Genomic DNA, 16,206 nt, shown 5'->3' with positions numbered 1-16,206 from the left:
CAAAAAACCTCATACTCCATCTACGTACAAATTTCTCCTCATAACAAGGAATGCATTACAAGTGTTACATTACACTAATAAGAAAACACCCAAATACAAATTCAATTACTACTTCTGAAACAATCAGATAATTACATACACAAAACACATCAGCCAACAGTTTGACATTTCTAAGGGTTGATATATTGATATTAAGTATTAACCAACAATAATCTCGAGAGAATGTATCCGAAAACAATCTCTCTGCAAAATGCTACTAATTGCCAAAAGCTTTGCCCTTTTCTAGCTTCTAACACTTCAAAAGTCAACATCAAAGTTAGAGTAATTCTGAAACTTAAAACAGGTTTACATATATGAGCTCATCCCTTTAACTTTGGAACTTTGAAATTGGACGTAAATAGTCGCGGTGGTTCGGTTTCATTAGCTTTTCTCTTGGAACTTCTTACTCCCTGCACAATTATAAAGTTGCAGTTAAAGCATAAACATCGTTTAAATTTAAATCATTTATATAAGAGGTGAGTAACTGTTGAGTTGGGCAATTTGGGTAAGAACATGTTCGGGTCAAACAGCTGTTTTTTGTGCGGATCAAAACAGGTTTGCTACAGTTGGATTGACCACAAAACACATTGTCCAAAAGGTTCTATATTTATATACATAACTGAAGTTAAATGACTACAAAAAAACTATATTAACGGGTCAGCCACGTTCAGGTGAAACTATATTAACTTGGGTAACATCTAAACCATTTGACCCATTTTAATTAAGCAAACTTTTCTCTTATCATACCCATTTGACCAGTTATAACTAAAACATCTCCCAAATCCGCTCAATCATAACTACACGTGTTAAAACAACAGCAGTTATTCATATAATTATGTTACCTTCTCAGAACTATCTGTGTCACTCGAATGACTTGTACTGGCATTCATGCACCGACGTAATGCAGGCGTTATAGAACGATTTGACCCGCTCTTTAACAACTCCAGTTCTTTAGTGAGTCGGGAAATTTCTTCACTTTTTCTTCTTGAGTCAGATTCTAACACAGTTATGTTATCTTGTAAGCTTGAAATTGTTTTGTTCTTGTCTAGGTTTGATAACTGTGATTCTTCCAAGTCATGAATCAGCTTATTTACTTTACTGTTTGCAGCTTCAACTTCAGATTTTGTCCTTTTACGAAGCTCCTGCAACTCGTTGTCAGTTTTTTTGAATTGATTCCATGCAAAATCCCTCTCCGCTTTTAGAGCAGGATCTTGGATATCCTTGTTAAACGATGACAAAATTTCGTAAGGTCACAGGTAGGGTGACAAAATGGGCAGGTCGTTTAATGGACCACAAAACGTGTTGGGTTGACATGAAATCATTTTGTTATCTATGATTAAATTAGTTCATCAAATATGATATAATCATGTTACTTTAGTTGATCTAATTGTTTAAACAGCATAAGTAGGAAGGACTAAAAGTTTGGGTAACACTACCCAACCATGACCCGTTTCATTTTTGAAATAAGAAAATATTCCCTTTTTACCTGTTTAGGCCCATTATAGGTGCGACCCAGTTCAACTATGATTCACACATAGATGTATTGAAATTAAAAGAATAAACTTACTTTAGGGTCAGCCGAATAAGACCGAGACAGCTCGTCAAAGAGATGTTTCAGATCAACTCGTTCATCATCTACACCTTCTGAAATGTTTAGTTTAACTAAATTAGACCACTAAGAAAAAAAAACAAATAAAAAGAAATAAATATTTAACCCAAATAAATCGTGTCCCTGAGAAGAACTCCCAGCATTAATCAATTATCAAAAACTATCATGCACTATGTTAATAAATAAACACAAAACAATGCTGATTATATCAAATCAAGAACCAAAGTATATTTCGCCGAATTGAAATAACACATTATCTGAATTGCTAACTATCTAAGCAGTTATTAACAAATCAAATACATCAATCATACAACTTGACAAGACAGTAAATAAGATTAGAACAGCTTACCAAATTTAAGCTTGTGCATAACTGCTTTCTTTTGCTCCATCGAAATAATCAAATTCGCCTTCGCAGCCTTAACGTAATAAATCATATCTTTAATTTTGGAGTCTCTTGTCATCTATAAAATAACAACAAATTTTACATCAAAAATTTCCTTAAAAATGCAAGATAACTTATACATTTAGCCAAACTTCATTAACAATAGCAACAATAAAGATATAATTATGTTGAAAACATACAATCAAAGAAACTTGGGACACACCTGGTCAATGTGATCTTCTAATTGCTTAACATAAAGAGCCCATCTATCATGCATTGACTGCATTCTCTTTTCTAGGGTTTTTCTTTCGCTAACAAAAGATTCAATTTTTCGTTGTTGATCTTGTACCAGATTAGCTAGTGTTTTAAAGATCATTTGCCATGAATATTCTCGATTCTTCGCAGTATTATCATCAGCTAACGAACTTTTCCGTTTTCCCATCTTGTAATCGATCCAATTTCACAATGAACACCAACTGTTTGTTGAAATGCCAAGCGAATGTCTCTGTTTTGCTAATCTTTAGGGGTAATTAACGCGATAATGTTTACGTCTTGGTGAAATTTAGGGTTTTTGAATTGTTGTGTATGGTGGAAAATTGAAGATGGCTATGAAAATTTGCAGTAGGAAGAAGAATTAGGGCTTTTTTTGGTATCCAATTGATGGTGGTTTGATAGAAATTGAGAAAATGTTCCAACGGTCGAATGAGGTGCCTTTTATACCCGTTCCCAATTGCCTTTTTAACGTTACGCTCCGTTTCTTCTCTTTCCCTAATTTTATTTTCAAAATTCAGGGGCGTTACCCAATTACCCGAATTAAATAAATTGGGCATACTTGATAAAAATCGCTGATTTTATTTTTTTATTATATTATATATACTTACGGTTTTTATTACTAGTAAAATGGTCCGTGAAATCACGGGTTTGTTTAAACGAAACGATTTAATGATATGTTTTAGGTATTAAGTGAAAATAAATGTTATAGTCATTTATTTTAATGACCTGTTTGACTAAGAAACTTGTCGTTGTTTTTACAAATATATAGAGAAATGTAATTTCGCATATACATATGTAACGTAGTTAATTTCGTAAAAAAAAAATTCATATTTGAATATTAATAATATACAGTAATAATTATAATTATTATATTAAAAGTAAATAATAATAATAATAAAGTTCGCTTAAAGTTGAGTATTTATATTTTTAATAATAATAATTATTATTATTATTATTAATAAATGCCTTTTAAATATTTTTAGAAAATTAAAATTATGACATCATCAATATGAAAATTAAAGGATAATTAGCTTAATGATAACATCATCATTTTCGAGCTTTATATGACTATATAGATTAACTTAAAATAAAAAAGGATTATAATCTAGCAAAATGCATGCTAGCAAATACAAAACGGAATCACTAAAAGACAACTTAAAACATAGACACAAATTATCTAATTACTCAAAACTCCAAAACAAATCATCAACTAAGAAACCTCAAGATTCGGACCAAACATGGGAAAACCAAACGAATTAGCTGCACGCGAAGAGGCTAATCCTAAAAAAATCGCAAATTTGTTGGATCTAACACTTGAAACAAACGAAGGACCAACCCAAACAGCTTTTTACGTGACCGAATCCAGTGATAAACAATCATTCTCATTATCATATAATGCATTTAGTATGATGAAGGGTTGTGCGTTTCAATCCGATCGATCTACATGAATTCATTTGGATTTCGACAAACATACTGTAACGACTCCAAACCGTTCAATTAAAAACCGCCTAAATTTTTTTTTACAGGAGCGGCGCACCAACCACAGGTGCGGCGCTTTGGTGACACAAGAACGACGCTCCTATTTCTAAAAGCGGCATTCCTGTCGACTGACCAAAAGACTACAACTCACTGACGAAAAGCGGCGCTTTTACCCCCAAAAGCGGCGCTCTTGAACCTGAATATGTGCAGTTTCAAAATTTATAAGAGTTAAACCAACCCATTAAACCCAATTCCAAGTCTAACAATTTAGTGACCCAAATATGAAATGTCCCGTTCTTATTGATTAAAAACGTTCCATATTAATTGATTTCGTTGCGAGGTTTTGACCTCTATATGAGACGTTTTTCAAAGACTGCATTCATTTTAAAACAAACCATAACCTTTATTTCATCAATAAAGGTTTAAAAAGCTTTACGTAGATTATCAAATAATGATAATCTAAAATATCCTGTTTACACACGACCATTATATAATGGTTTACAATACAAATATGTTACAACAAAATAAGTTTCTTGAATGCAGTTTTTTTTCTTCACAATATCATACAAGCATGGACTCCAAATCTCGTCCTTATTTAAGTATGCGACAGCGGAAGCTCTTAATAATCACCTGAGAATAAACATGCTTAAAACGTCAGCAAAAATGTTGGTGAGTTATAGGTTTAACCTATATATATATCAAATCATAATAATAGACCACAAGATTTCATATTTCAATACACATCCCATACATAGATATAAAAATCATTCATATGGTGAACACCTGGTAACCGACATTAACAAGATGCATATATAAGAATATCCCCATCATTCCGGGACACCCTTCGGATATGATATAAATTTCGAAGTACTAAAGCATCCGGTACTTTGGATGGGGCTTGTTGGGCCCAATAGATCTATCTTTAGGATTCGCGTCAATTAGGGTGTCTGTTCCCTAATTCTTAGATTACCAGACTTAATAAAAAGGGGCATATTCGATTTCGATAATTCAAGCATAGAATGTAGTTTCACGTACTTGTGTCTATTTTGTAAATCATTTATAAAACCTGCATGTATTCTCATCCCAAAAATATTAGATTTTAAAAGTGAGACTATAACTCACTTTCACAGATTTTTACTTCGTCGGGAAGTAAGACTTGGCCACTGGTTGATTCACGACCCTATAACAATATATACATATACATCAAAGTATGTTCAAAATATATTTACAACACTTTTAATATATTTTGATGTTTTAAGTTTATTAAGTCAGTTGTCCTCGTTAGTAACCTACAACTAGTTGTCCACAGTTAGATGTACAGAAATAAATCGATAAATATTATCTTGAATCAATCCACGACCCATTGTATACGTATCTCAGTATTGATCACAACTCAAACTATACATATTTTGGAATCAACCTCAACCCTGTATAGCTAACTCCAACATTCACATATAGAGTGTCTATGGTTGTTCCGAAATATATATAGATGTGTCGACATGATAGGTCGAAACATTGTATACGTGTCTATGGTATCTCAAGATTACATAATATACAATACAAGTTGATTAAGTTATGGTTGGAATAGATTTGTTACCAATTTTCACGTAGCTAAAATGAGAAAAATTATCCAATCTTGTTTTACCCATAACTTCTTCATTTTAAATCCGTTTTGAGTGAATCAAATTGCTATGGTTTCATATTGAACTCTATTTTATGAATCTAAACAGAAAAAGTATAGGTTTATAGTCGGAAAAATAAGTTACAAGTCGTGTTTGTAAAGGTAGTCATTTAAGTCGAAAGAACGACGTCTAGATGACCATTTTAGAAAACATACATCCACTTTGAGTTTAACCATAATTTTTGGATATAGTTTCATGTTCATAATAAAAATCATTTTCTCAGAATAACAACTTTTAAATCAAAGTTTATCATAGTTTTTAATTAACTAACCCAAAACAGCCCGCGGTGTTACTACGACGGCGTAAATCACGTTTTACGGTGTTTTTCGTGTTTCCAGGTTTTAAATCATTAAGTTAGCATATCATTTAGATATAGAACATGTGTTTAGTTGATTTTAAAAGTCAAGTTAGAAGGATTAACTTTTGTTTGCGAACAAGTTTAGAATTAACTAAACTATGTTCTAGTGATTACAAGTTTAAACCTTCGAATAAGATAGCTTTATATATATGAATCGAATGATGTTATGAACATCATTACTACCTTAAGTTCCTTGGATAAACCTACTGGAAAAGAGAAAAATGGATCTAGCTTCAACGGATCCTTGGATGGCTCGAAGTTCTTGAAGCAGAATCATGACACGAAAACAAGTTCAAGTAAGATCATCACTTGAAATAAGATTGTTATAGTTATAGAAATTGAACCAAAGTTTGAATATGATTATTACGTTGTATTAGAATGATAACCTACTGTAAAAAATAAAGATTTCTTGAGGTTGGATGATCACCTTACAAGATTGGAAGTGAGCTAGCAAACTTGAAAGTATTCTTGATTTTATGTAACTAGAACTTGTAGAATATATGAAGAACACTTAGAACTTGAAGATAGAACTTGAGAGAGATCAATTAGATGAAGAAAATTGAAGAATGAAAGTGTTTGTAGGTGTTTTTGGTCGTTGGTGTATGGATTAGATATAAAGGATATGTAATTTTGTTTTCATGTAAATAAGTCATGAATGATTACTCATATTTTTGTAATTTTATGAGATATTTCATGCTAGTTGCCAAATGATGGTTCCCACATGTGTTAGGTGACTCACATGGGCTGCTAAGAGCTGATCATTGGAGTGTATATACCAATAGTACATACATCTAAAAGCTGTGTATTGTACGAGTACGAATACGGGTGCATACGAGTAGAATTGTTGATGAAACTGAACGAGGATGTAATTGTAAGCATTTTTGTTAAGTAGAAGTATTTTTATAAGTGTATTGAAGTCTTTCAAAAGTGTATAAATACATATTAAAACACTACATGTATATACATTTTAACTGAGTCGTTAAGTCATCGTTAGTCGTTACATATAAGTGTTGTTTTGAAACCTTTAGGTTAACGATCTTGTTAAATGTTGTTAACCCAACGTTTATAATATCAAATGAGATTTTAAATTATTATCTTATCATGATATTATCATGTATGAATATCTCTTAATATGATATATATACATTAAATGTCTTTACAACGATAATCGTTACATATATGACTCGTTTAAAAATCATTAAGTTAGTAGTCTTATTTTTACATATGTAGTTCATTGTTAATATACTTAATGATATGTTTACTTATCATAGTATCATGTTAACTATATATATATATCCATATATATGTCATCATATAGTTTTTACAAGTTTTAACGTTCGTGAATCACCGGTCAACTTGGGTGGTCAATTGTCTATATGAAACATATTTCAATTAATCAAGTCTTAACAAGTTTGATTGCTTAACATGTTGGAAACATTTAATCATGTAAATATCAATCTCAATTAATATATATAAACATGGAAAAGTTCGGGTCACTACAGTACCTACCCGTTAAATAAATTTCGTCCCGAAATTTTAAGCTGTTGAAGCTGTTGACGAATCTTCTGGAAATAGATGCGGGTATTTCTTCTTCATCTGATCTTCACGCTCCCAGGTGAACTCGGGTCCTCTATGAGCATTCCATCGAACCTTAACAATTGGTATCTTGTTTTGCTTAAGTCTTTTAACCTCACGATCCATTATTTCGACGGGTTCTTCGATGAATTGAAGTTTTTCGTTGATTTGGATTTCATCTAACGGAATAGTGAGATCTTCTTTAGCAAAACATTTCTTCAAATTCGAGACGTGGAAAGTGTTATGTACAGCCGCGAGTTGTTGAGGTAACTCAAGTCGGTAAGCTACTGGTCCGACACGATCAATAATCTTGAATGGTCCAATATACCTTGGATTTAATTTCCCTAGTTTACCAAATCGAACAACGCCTTTCCAAGGTGCAACTTTAAGCATGACCATCTCTCCAATTTCAAATTCTATATCTTTTCTTTTAATGTCAGCGTAGCTCTTTTGTCGACTTTGGGCGGTTTTCAACCGTTGTTGAATTTGGATGATCTTCTCGGTAGTTTCTTGTATAATCTCCGGACCCGTAATCTGTCTATCCCCCACTTCACTCCAACAAATCGGAGACCTGCACTTTCTACCATAAAGTGCTTCAAACGGCGCCATCTCAATGCTTGAATGGTAGCTGTTGTTGTAGGAAAATTCTGCTAACGGTAGATGTCGATCCCAACTGTTTCCGAAATCAATAACACATGCTCGTAGCATGTCTTCAAGCGTTTGTATCGTCCTTTCGCTCTGCCCATCAGTTTGTGGATGATAGGTAGTACTCATGTCTAGACGACTTCCTAATGCTTGCTGTAATGTCTGCCAGAATCTTGAAATAAATCTACCATCCCTATCAGAGATAATAGAGATTGGTATTCCATGTCTGGAGACGACTTCCTTCAAATACAGTCGTGCTAACTTCTCCATCTTGTCATCTTCTCTTATTGGCAGGAAGTGTGCTGATTTGGTGAGACGATCAACTATTACCCAAATAGTATCAAAACCACTTGCAGTCCTTGGCAATTTAGTGATGAAATCCATGGTAATGTTTTCCCATTTCTATTCCGGGATTTCGGGTTGTTGAAGTAGACCTGATGGTTTCTGATGCTCAGCTTTGACCTTAGAACACGTCAAACATTCTCCTACGTATTTATCAACATCGGCTTTCATACCCGGCCACCAAAAATGTTTCTTGAGATCCTTGTACATCTTCCCCGTTCCAGGATGTATTGAGTATCTGGTTTTATGAGCTTCTCTAAGTACCATTTCTCTCATATCTCCAAATTTTGGTACCCAAATCCTTTCAGCCCTATACCGGGTTCCGTCTTCCCGAATATTAAGATGCTTCTCCGATCCTTTGGGTATTTCATCCTTTAAATTTCCTTCTTTTAAAACTCCTTGTTGTGCCTCCTTTATTTGAGTAGTAAGGTTATTATGAATCATTATATTCATAGATTTTACTCGAATGGGTTCTCTGTCCTTCCTGCTCAAGGCATCGGCTACCACATTTGCCTTCCCCGGGTGGTAACGAATCTCAAAGTCATAATCATTCAACAATTCAATCCACCTACGCTGCCTCATATTCAGTTGTTTCTGATTAAATATGTGTTGAAGACTTTTGTGGTCGGTATATATAATACTTTTGACCCCATATAAGTAGTGCCTCCAAGTCTTTAATGCAAAAACAACCGCGCCTAATTCCAAATCATGCGTCGTATAATTTTGCTCGTGAATCTTCAATTGTCTAGACGCATAAGCAATCACCTTCGTTCGTTGCATTAATACACAACCGAGACCTTGCTTTGATGCGTCACAATAAATCACAAAATCATCATTCCCTTCAGGCAGTGACAATATAGGTGCCGTAGTTAGCTTTTTCTTCAATAACTGAAACGCTTTCTCTTGTTCATCCTTCCATTTAAATTTCTTCCCTTTATGCGTTAATGCAGTCAAGGGTTTTGCTATTCTGGAAAAGTCTTGGATGAACCTTCTGTAGTAACCAGCTAGTCCTAAAAACTGGCGTATGTGTTTCGGAGTTTTCGGGGTTTCCCACTTTTCAACAGTTTCTATCTTTGCCGGATCCACCTTAATACCTTCTTTGTTCACTATGTGACCGAGGAATTGAACTTCTTCCAACCAAAATGCACACTTTGAAAACTTAGCGTACAATTCTTCCTTCCTCAATACTTCTAACACCTTTCTCAAATGTTCACCGTGTTCTTGGTCATTCTTTGAGTAAATAAGTATGTCATCAATGAAAACAATGACAAACTTATCAAGGTATGGTCCACACACTCTGTTCATAAGGTCCGTGAACACAACTGGTGCATTAGTTAAACCAAACGGCATGACCATAAACTCGTAATGACCGTAACGTGTTCTGAAAGCAGTCTTTGGAATATCATCTTCTTTCACCCGCATTTGATGATACCCGGAACGTAAGTCAATCTTTGAATAAACAGACGAGCCTTGTAGTTGATCAAATAAGTCATCGATTCGCGGTAGTGGGTAGCGGTTCTTGATGGTAAGTTTGTTCAACTCTCGGTAGTCGATACACAACCTGAATGTACCATCTTTCTTCTTGACAAACAAAACAGGAGCTCCCCACGGTGATGTGCTTGGTCGAATGAAACCACGCTCTAAAAGTTCTTGTAATTGGCTTTGCAGTTCTTTCATCTCGCTGGGTGCGAGTCTGTAAGGAGCACGAGCTATTGGTGCAGCTCCTGGTACAAGATCTATTTGAAATTCAACGGATCGATATGGGGGTAATCCTGGTAATTCTTTCAGAAATACATCGGGAAATTCTTTTACGACGAGAACATCATTGATGCTCTTTTCTTCAGTTTGTACTTTCTCGACGTGTGCTAGAACAGCATAGCAACCTTTTCTTATTAGTTTTTGTGCCTTCAAATTACTAATAAGATGTAGCTTCGTGTTGCCCTTTTCTCCGTACACCATTAAGGGTTTTCCTTTTTCTCGTATAATGCGAATTGCATTTTTGTAACAAACGATCTCTGCTTTCACTTCTTTCAACCAGTCCATACCGATTATCACATCAAAACTCCCTAACTCTACTGGTATCAAATCAATTTTAAATGTTTCGCTAACCAGTTTAATTTCTCGATTCCGACATATATTATCTGCTGAAATTAATTTACCATCTGCTAATTCGAGTAAAAATTTACTATCCAAAGGCGTCAATGGACAACTTAATTTAGCACAAAAATCTCTACTCATATAGCTTCTATCCGCACCCGAATCAAATAAAACGTAAGCAGATTTATTATCAATAAGAAACGTACCCGTAACAAGCTCTGGGTCTTCCTGTGCCTCTGCCGCATTAATATTGAAAACTCTTCCGCGGCCTTGTCCATTCGTGTTCTCCTGGTTCGGGCAATTTCTAATAATGTGGCCCGATTTTCCACATTTATAACAAACTACATTGGCATAACTTGCTCCGACACTACTTCCTCCGCCATTACTCGTTCCGACACCATTTGTTCCTTTCGTTTTATTAACCCCTGGTCCGTAGACCTCACACTTCACCGCGCTATGACCATTTCTTTTACACTTGTTGCAAAATTTGGTGCAGAACCCCGAGTGATACTTTTCACACTTTTGGCATAGCTGCTTCTGATTGTTGTTTTTGTTGCGGTTATTATTGTTGTTGGGATGATTGTTGTAGTTGCTGCTGTTGCTGTTGTTGTTGTTGTTGTTGTTGTTGTTGTTGTTGTTGTTGTTGTTGTTGTTGGGCCGTTTGTTGTAGTTGCGATTGTTGGGATAATTGTTGCGATTATTGTTGTAATTGCTGTTGTTGTTGTTGTTGTTGTATTGGTGATTCTTATCACCGTTTTCCTCCCACTTTCTTTTGACTTGCTTCACATTGGCCTCTTCAGCAGTCTGTTCTTTAATTCTTTCTTCAATCTGGTTCACTAGTTTGTGAGCCATTCTACATGCCTGTTGTATGGAGGCGGGCTCGTGTGAACTTATATCTTCTTGGATTTTTTCCGGTAATCCTTTCATAAACGCGTCGATCTTCTCTTCCTCATCTTCGAATGCTCCCGGACACAATAGGCACAATTCTGTGAATCGTCTTTCGTACGTGGTAATATCAAATCCTTGGGTTTGTAACCCTCTAAGTTCTGTCTTGAGCTTATTGACCTCGGTTCTGGGACGGTACTTCTCGTTCATCAAGTGCTTGAATGCTGACCACGGTAGTGCGTATGCTTCATCTTGTCCCACTTGCTCTAGATAGGTATTCCACCATGTTAACGCAGAACCTGTGAAGGTATGCGTAGCGTACTTCACTTTGTCCTCTTCAGTACACTTACTTATGGCAAACACCGATTCGACCTTCTCGGTCCACCGTTTCAATCCGATCGGTCCTTCGATTCCATCAAATTCCAAAGGTTTGCAGGCAGTGAATTCTTTGTAGGTGCATCCTACACGATTTCCTGTACTGCTAGATCCAAGGTTATTGTTGGTATGTAGCGCAGCCTGTACTGCGGCTATATTTGAAGCTAGAAAAGTACGGAATTCCTCTTCATTCATATTCACGGTGTGTCGAGCAGTCGGTGCCATTTCCTTCAAAATAGTCAAATGGAACAAGTTAATCATACAGAATATTAAGAGTAGTTAATAGTATTTCGTAGCATAATATGAACTCATTTATAAAAGCTTTTTCTTCATATTAGCGTTTTATAAGTTTAAATTCGGGTAGTACCTACCCGTTAAGTTCATACTTAGTAGCTAATATACAATTTAACTACTACAATTCTATATGAAAAACTGATTATAATAATATTTCGCGTTCAAACTTTTACACAATATTTTACAAACTTACAATACCGCTTATTTTACATATAGCATGAAATATAGCACACAATAAATTTGATATAAGATGGTTGTGAAGATAATTCTAGCTAGTACACAAGTCGTTCAGCAAAGGCAATAAAGACACGTAATTCATACGTCCAGAAACAAGTCATGCATTCTGGTTTTACTAGGATTACTTCCCATCCTTGGTCTTGTGGAACATAACCGTTATGGCCGTTGATAAGACAGTGTGTTGTAACGTCGTCAAAGGGACGAGGGTTACGTAATGTCCAACAGTCCCGTAACAATCTAAAAACCTCATTTCTTACCCCAATTACCGACTCCGTCACTTGTGGGAACGTTTTGTTTAATAGTTGTAGCCCGATGTTCTTGTTCTCACTTTGGTGAGAAGCGAACATTACTAATCCGTAAGCATAACATGCTTCTTTATGTTGCATGTTAGCCGCTTTTTCTAAATCACGAAGTCCAATATTCGGATATATTGAGTCAAAATAATTTCTTAACCCATTGCGTAAAATAGCATTTGGGTTCCCCGCAATATATGCGTCAAAGTAAACACATCGTAACTTATGGATTTCCCAATGTGATATCCCCCATCTTTCGAACGAAAGCCTTTTATAAACCAAGGCATTCTTGGAACGTTCTTCGAATGTCTTACAAACTGATCTCGCCTTAAATAGTTGTGCCGAAGAATTCTGACCGACTCTAGACAAGATTTCATCAATCATGTCTCCGGGTAGGTCTCTTAAAATATTGGGTTGTCTATCCATTTTGTGTTTTTATACTGTAAAATAGACAAGAGTTAGATTCATAAAAAAATACTTATTAATACAAGCAATTTTTACATATATCATAAAGCATAAGCACACTATATTACTTATATTACACCACACGAATACAACTATCTTATTCCGACTCGCTTGTTTCTTCTTCTTCGGTTTTGGTTCGTTTTGCCAAGTTTCTAGGGATATATGATGTTCCCCTAATTCGAGCTGTCGTTATCCACATTGGTTTAGAAAAACCTGGTGGTTTAGAGGTTCCCGGGTCATTGTTACAACTTAAGGACTTCGGGGGTTGACGATACATATAAAGTTCATCTGGGTTGGAATTAGATTTCTCTATTTTTATGCCCTTTCCCTTATTATTTTCTTTTGCCTTTTTAAATTCAGTTGGGGTAATTTCTATAACATCATCGAAATTCTCGTCGGAATCCGATTCATCGGAGAATTGGTAATCCTCCCAATATTTTGCTTCCTTGGCGGAAACACCATTGACCATAATTAACCTTGGTCGGTTGGTTGAGGATTTTCTTTTACTTAACCGTTTTATTATTTCCCCCACCGGTTCTATTTCTTCATCCGGTTCCGATTCTTCTTCCGGTTCCGATTATTCTTCCGGTTCCGACTCTTCTTCCGGTTCCTCTTCGGGAACTTGTGAATCAGTCCATGAATCATTCCAATTTACATTTGACTCTTCATTATTATTAGGTGAGTCAATGGGATTTGTGCTAGAGGTAGACATCTATCACACAATATCAAACATGTTAAGAGATTAATATATCACATAATATATACATGTTAATAATATATAGTTTCTAACAAAAATGTTAAGCAATCATTTTTAAAGAAAACACGGTCGAAGTCCAGACTCACTAATGCATCCTAACAAACTCGATAAGACACACTAATGCAAATTTTCTGGTTCTCTAAGACCAACGCTAAGATACCAACTGAAATGTCCCGTTCTTATTGATTAAAAACGTTCCATATTAATTGATTTCGTTGCGAGGTTTTGACCTCTATATGAGACATTTTTCAAAGACTGCATTCATTTTAAAACAAACCATAACCTTTATTTCATCAATAAAGGTTTAAAAAGCTTTACTTAGATTATCAAATAATGATAATCTAAAATATCATGTTTACACACGACCATTACATAATGGTTTACAATACAAATATGTTACAACAAAATAAGTTTCTTGAATGCAGTTTTTTTTTTTCACAATATCATACAAGCATGGACTCCAAATCTCGTCCTTATTTAAGTATGCGACAGCGGAAGCACTTAATAATCACCTGAGAATAAACATGCTTAAAACGTCAACAAAAATGTTGGTGAGTTATAGGTTTAACCTATATATATCAAATCATAATAATAGACCACAAGATTTCATATTTCAATACACATCCCATACATAGATATAAAAATCATTCATATGGTGAACACCTGGTAACCGACATTAACAAGATGCATATATAAGAATATCCCCATCATTCCGGGACACCCTTCGGATATGATATAAATTTCGAAGTACTAAAGCATCCGGTACTTTGGATGGGGCTTGTTGGGCCCAATAGATCTATCTTTAGGATTCGCGTCAATTAGGGTGTCTGTTCCCTAATTCTTAGATTACCAGACTTAATAAAAAGGGGCATATTCGATTTCGATAATTCAACCATGGAATGTAGTTTCACGTACTTGTGTCTATTTTGTAAATCATTTATAAAACCTGCATGTATTCTCATCCCAAAAATATTAGATTTTAAAAGTGGGACTATAACTCACTTTCACAGATTTTTACTTCGTCGGGAAGTAAGACTTGGCCACCGGTTGATTCACGAACCTATAACAATATATACATATATATCAAAGTATGTTCAAAATATATTTACAACACTTTTAATATATTTTGATGTTTTAAGTTTATTAAGTCAGCTGTCCTCGTTAGTAACCTACAACTAGTTATCCACAGTTAGATGTACAGAAATAAATCGATAAATATTATCTTGAATCAATCCACGACCCAGTGTATACGTATCTCAGTATTGATCACAACTCAAACTATACATATTTTGGAATCAACATCAACCCTGTATAGCTAACTCCAACATTCACATATAGAGTGTCTATGGTTGTTCCGAAATATATATAGATGTGTCGACATGATAGGTCGAAACATTGTATACGTGTCTATGGTATCTCAAGATTACATAATATACAATACAAGTTGATTAAGTTATGGTTGGAATAGATTTGTTACCAATTTTCACGTAGCTAAAATGAGAAAAATTATCCAATCTTGTTTTACCCATAACTTCTTCATTTTAAATCCGTTTTGAGTGAATCAAATTGCTATGGTTTCATATTGAACTCTATTTTATGAATCTAAACAGAAAAAGTATAGGTTTATAGTCGGAAAAATAAGTTACAAGTCGTTTTTGTAAAGGTAGTCATTTCAGTCGAAAGAACGACGTCTAGATGACCATTTTAGAAAACATACATCCACTTTGAGTTTAACCATAATTTTTGGATATAGTTTCATGTTCATAATAAAAATCATTTTCTCAGAATAACAACTTTTAAATCAAAGTTTATCATAGTTTTTAATTAACTAACCCAAAACAGCCCGCGGTGTTACTACGACGGCGTAAATCCGGTTTTACGGTGTTTTTCGTATTTCCAGGTTTTAAATCATTAAGTTAGCATATCATATAGATATAGAACATGTGTTTAGTTGATTTTAAAAGTCAAGTTAGAAGGATTAACTTTTGTTTGCGAACAAGTTTAGAATTAACTAAACTATGTTCTAGTGATTACAAGTTTAAACCTTCGAATAAGATAGCTTTATATATATGAATCGAATGATGTTATGAACATCATTACTACCTTAAGTTCCTTGGATAAACCTACTGGAAAAGAGAAAAATGGATCTAGCTTCAACGGATCCTTGGATGGCTCGAAGTTCTTGAAGCAGAATCATGACACGAAAACAAGTTCAAGTAAGATCATCACTTGAAATAAGATTGTTATAGTTATAGAAATTGAACCAAAGTTTGAATATGATTATTACCTTGCATTAGAATGATAACCTACTATAAGAAACAAAGATTTCTTGAGGTTGGATGATCACCTTACAAGATTGGAAGTGAGCTAGCAAACTTGAAAGTATTCTTGATTTTATGTAACTAGAACTTGTAGAATA

General features: G+C 34.6%; 1 protein-coding gene across 1 annotated transcript; it reads right to left on the bottom strand.

Moving 5' to 3' along the window:
- Positions 1-359: 359 nt before the first annotated feature.
- On the bottom strand, positions 360-2,681 carry LOC139867480 (uncharacterized). The gene is made up of 5 exons (XM_071855846.1): positions 2,254-2,681; positions 1,998-2,109; positions 1,607-1,683; positions 882-1,259; positions 360-449 (listed from the first exon to the last, which is right to left on the bottom strand). Exons 1-5 carry the CDS (start codon positions 2,470-2,472, stop codon positions 360-362), a joined length of 876 nt encoding a protein of 291 aa, XP_071711947.1. The 5' UTR covers positions 2,473-2,681.
- Between the last annotated feature and the right edge of the window lie 13,525 nt (positions 2,682-16,206).

This window comes from Rutidosis leptorrhynchoides, chromosome 9 (assembly GCF_046630445.1).
Source record: "Rutidosis leptorrhynchoides isolate AG116_Rl617_1_P2 chromosome 9, CSIRO_AGI_Rlap_v1, whole genome shotgun sequence".
Lineage (NCBI taxonomy): Eukaryota > Viridiplantae > Streptophyta > Magnoliopsida > Asterales > Asteraceae > Rutidosis > Rutidosis leptorrhynchoides.
The sequence above is the reverse complement of the archived record's forward strand: the minus strand, read 5'-3'. Positions and strand labels throughout refer to the sequence as shown.

Bases quoted from the DNA above. Each gene is read 5' to 3' on its own strand.
- LOC139867480 (XM_071855846.1), bottom strand. From the start codon at position 2,472: ATGGGAAAACGGAAAAGTTCGTTAGCTGATGATAATACTGCGAAGAAT. The intron at 2,110-2,253 runs GTGTGTCCCAAG...GTTATTTTATAG, and splicing joins TAGAAGATCACATTGACCAG to ATGACAAGAGACTCCAAAAT. The intron at 450-881 runs GTAACATAATTA...ATAATTGTGCAG, and splicing joins ACACAGATAGTTCTGAGAAG to GGAGTAAGAAGTTCCAAGAG.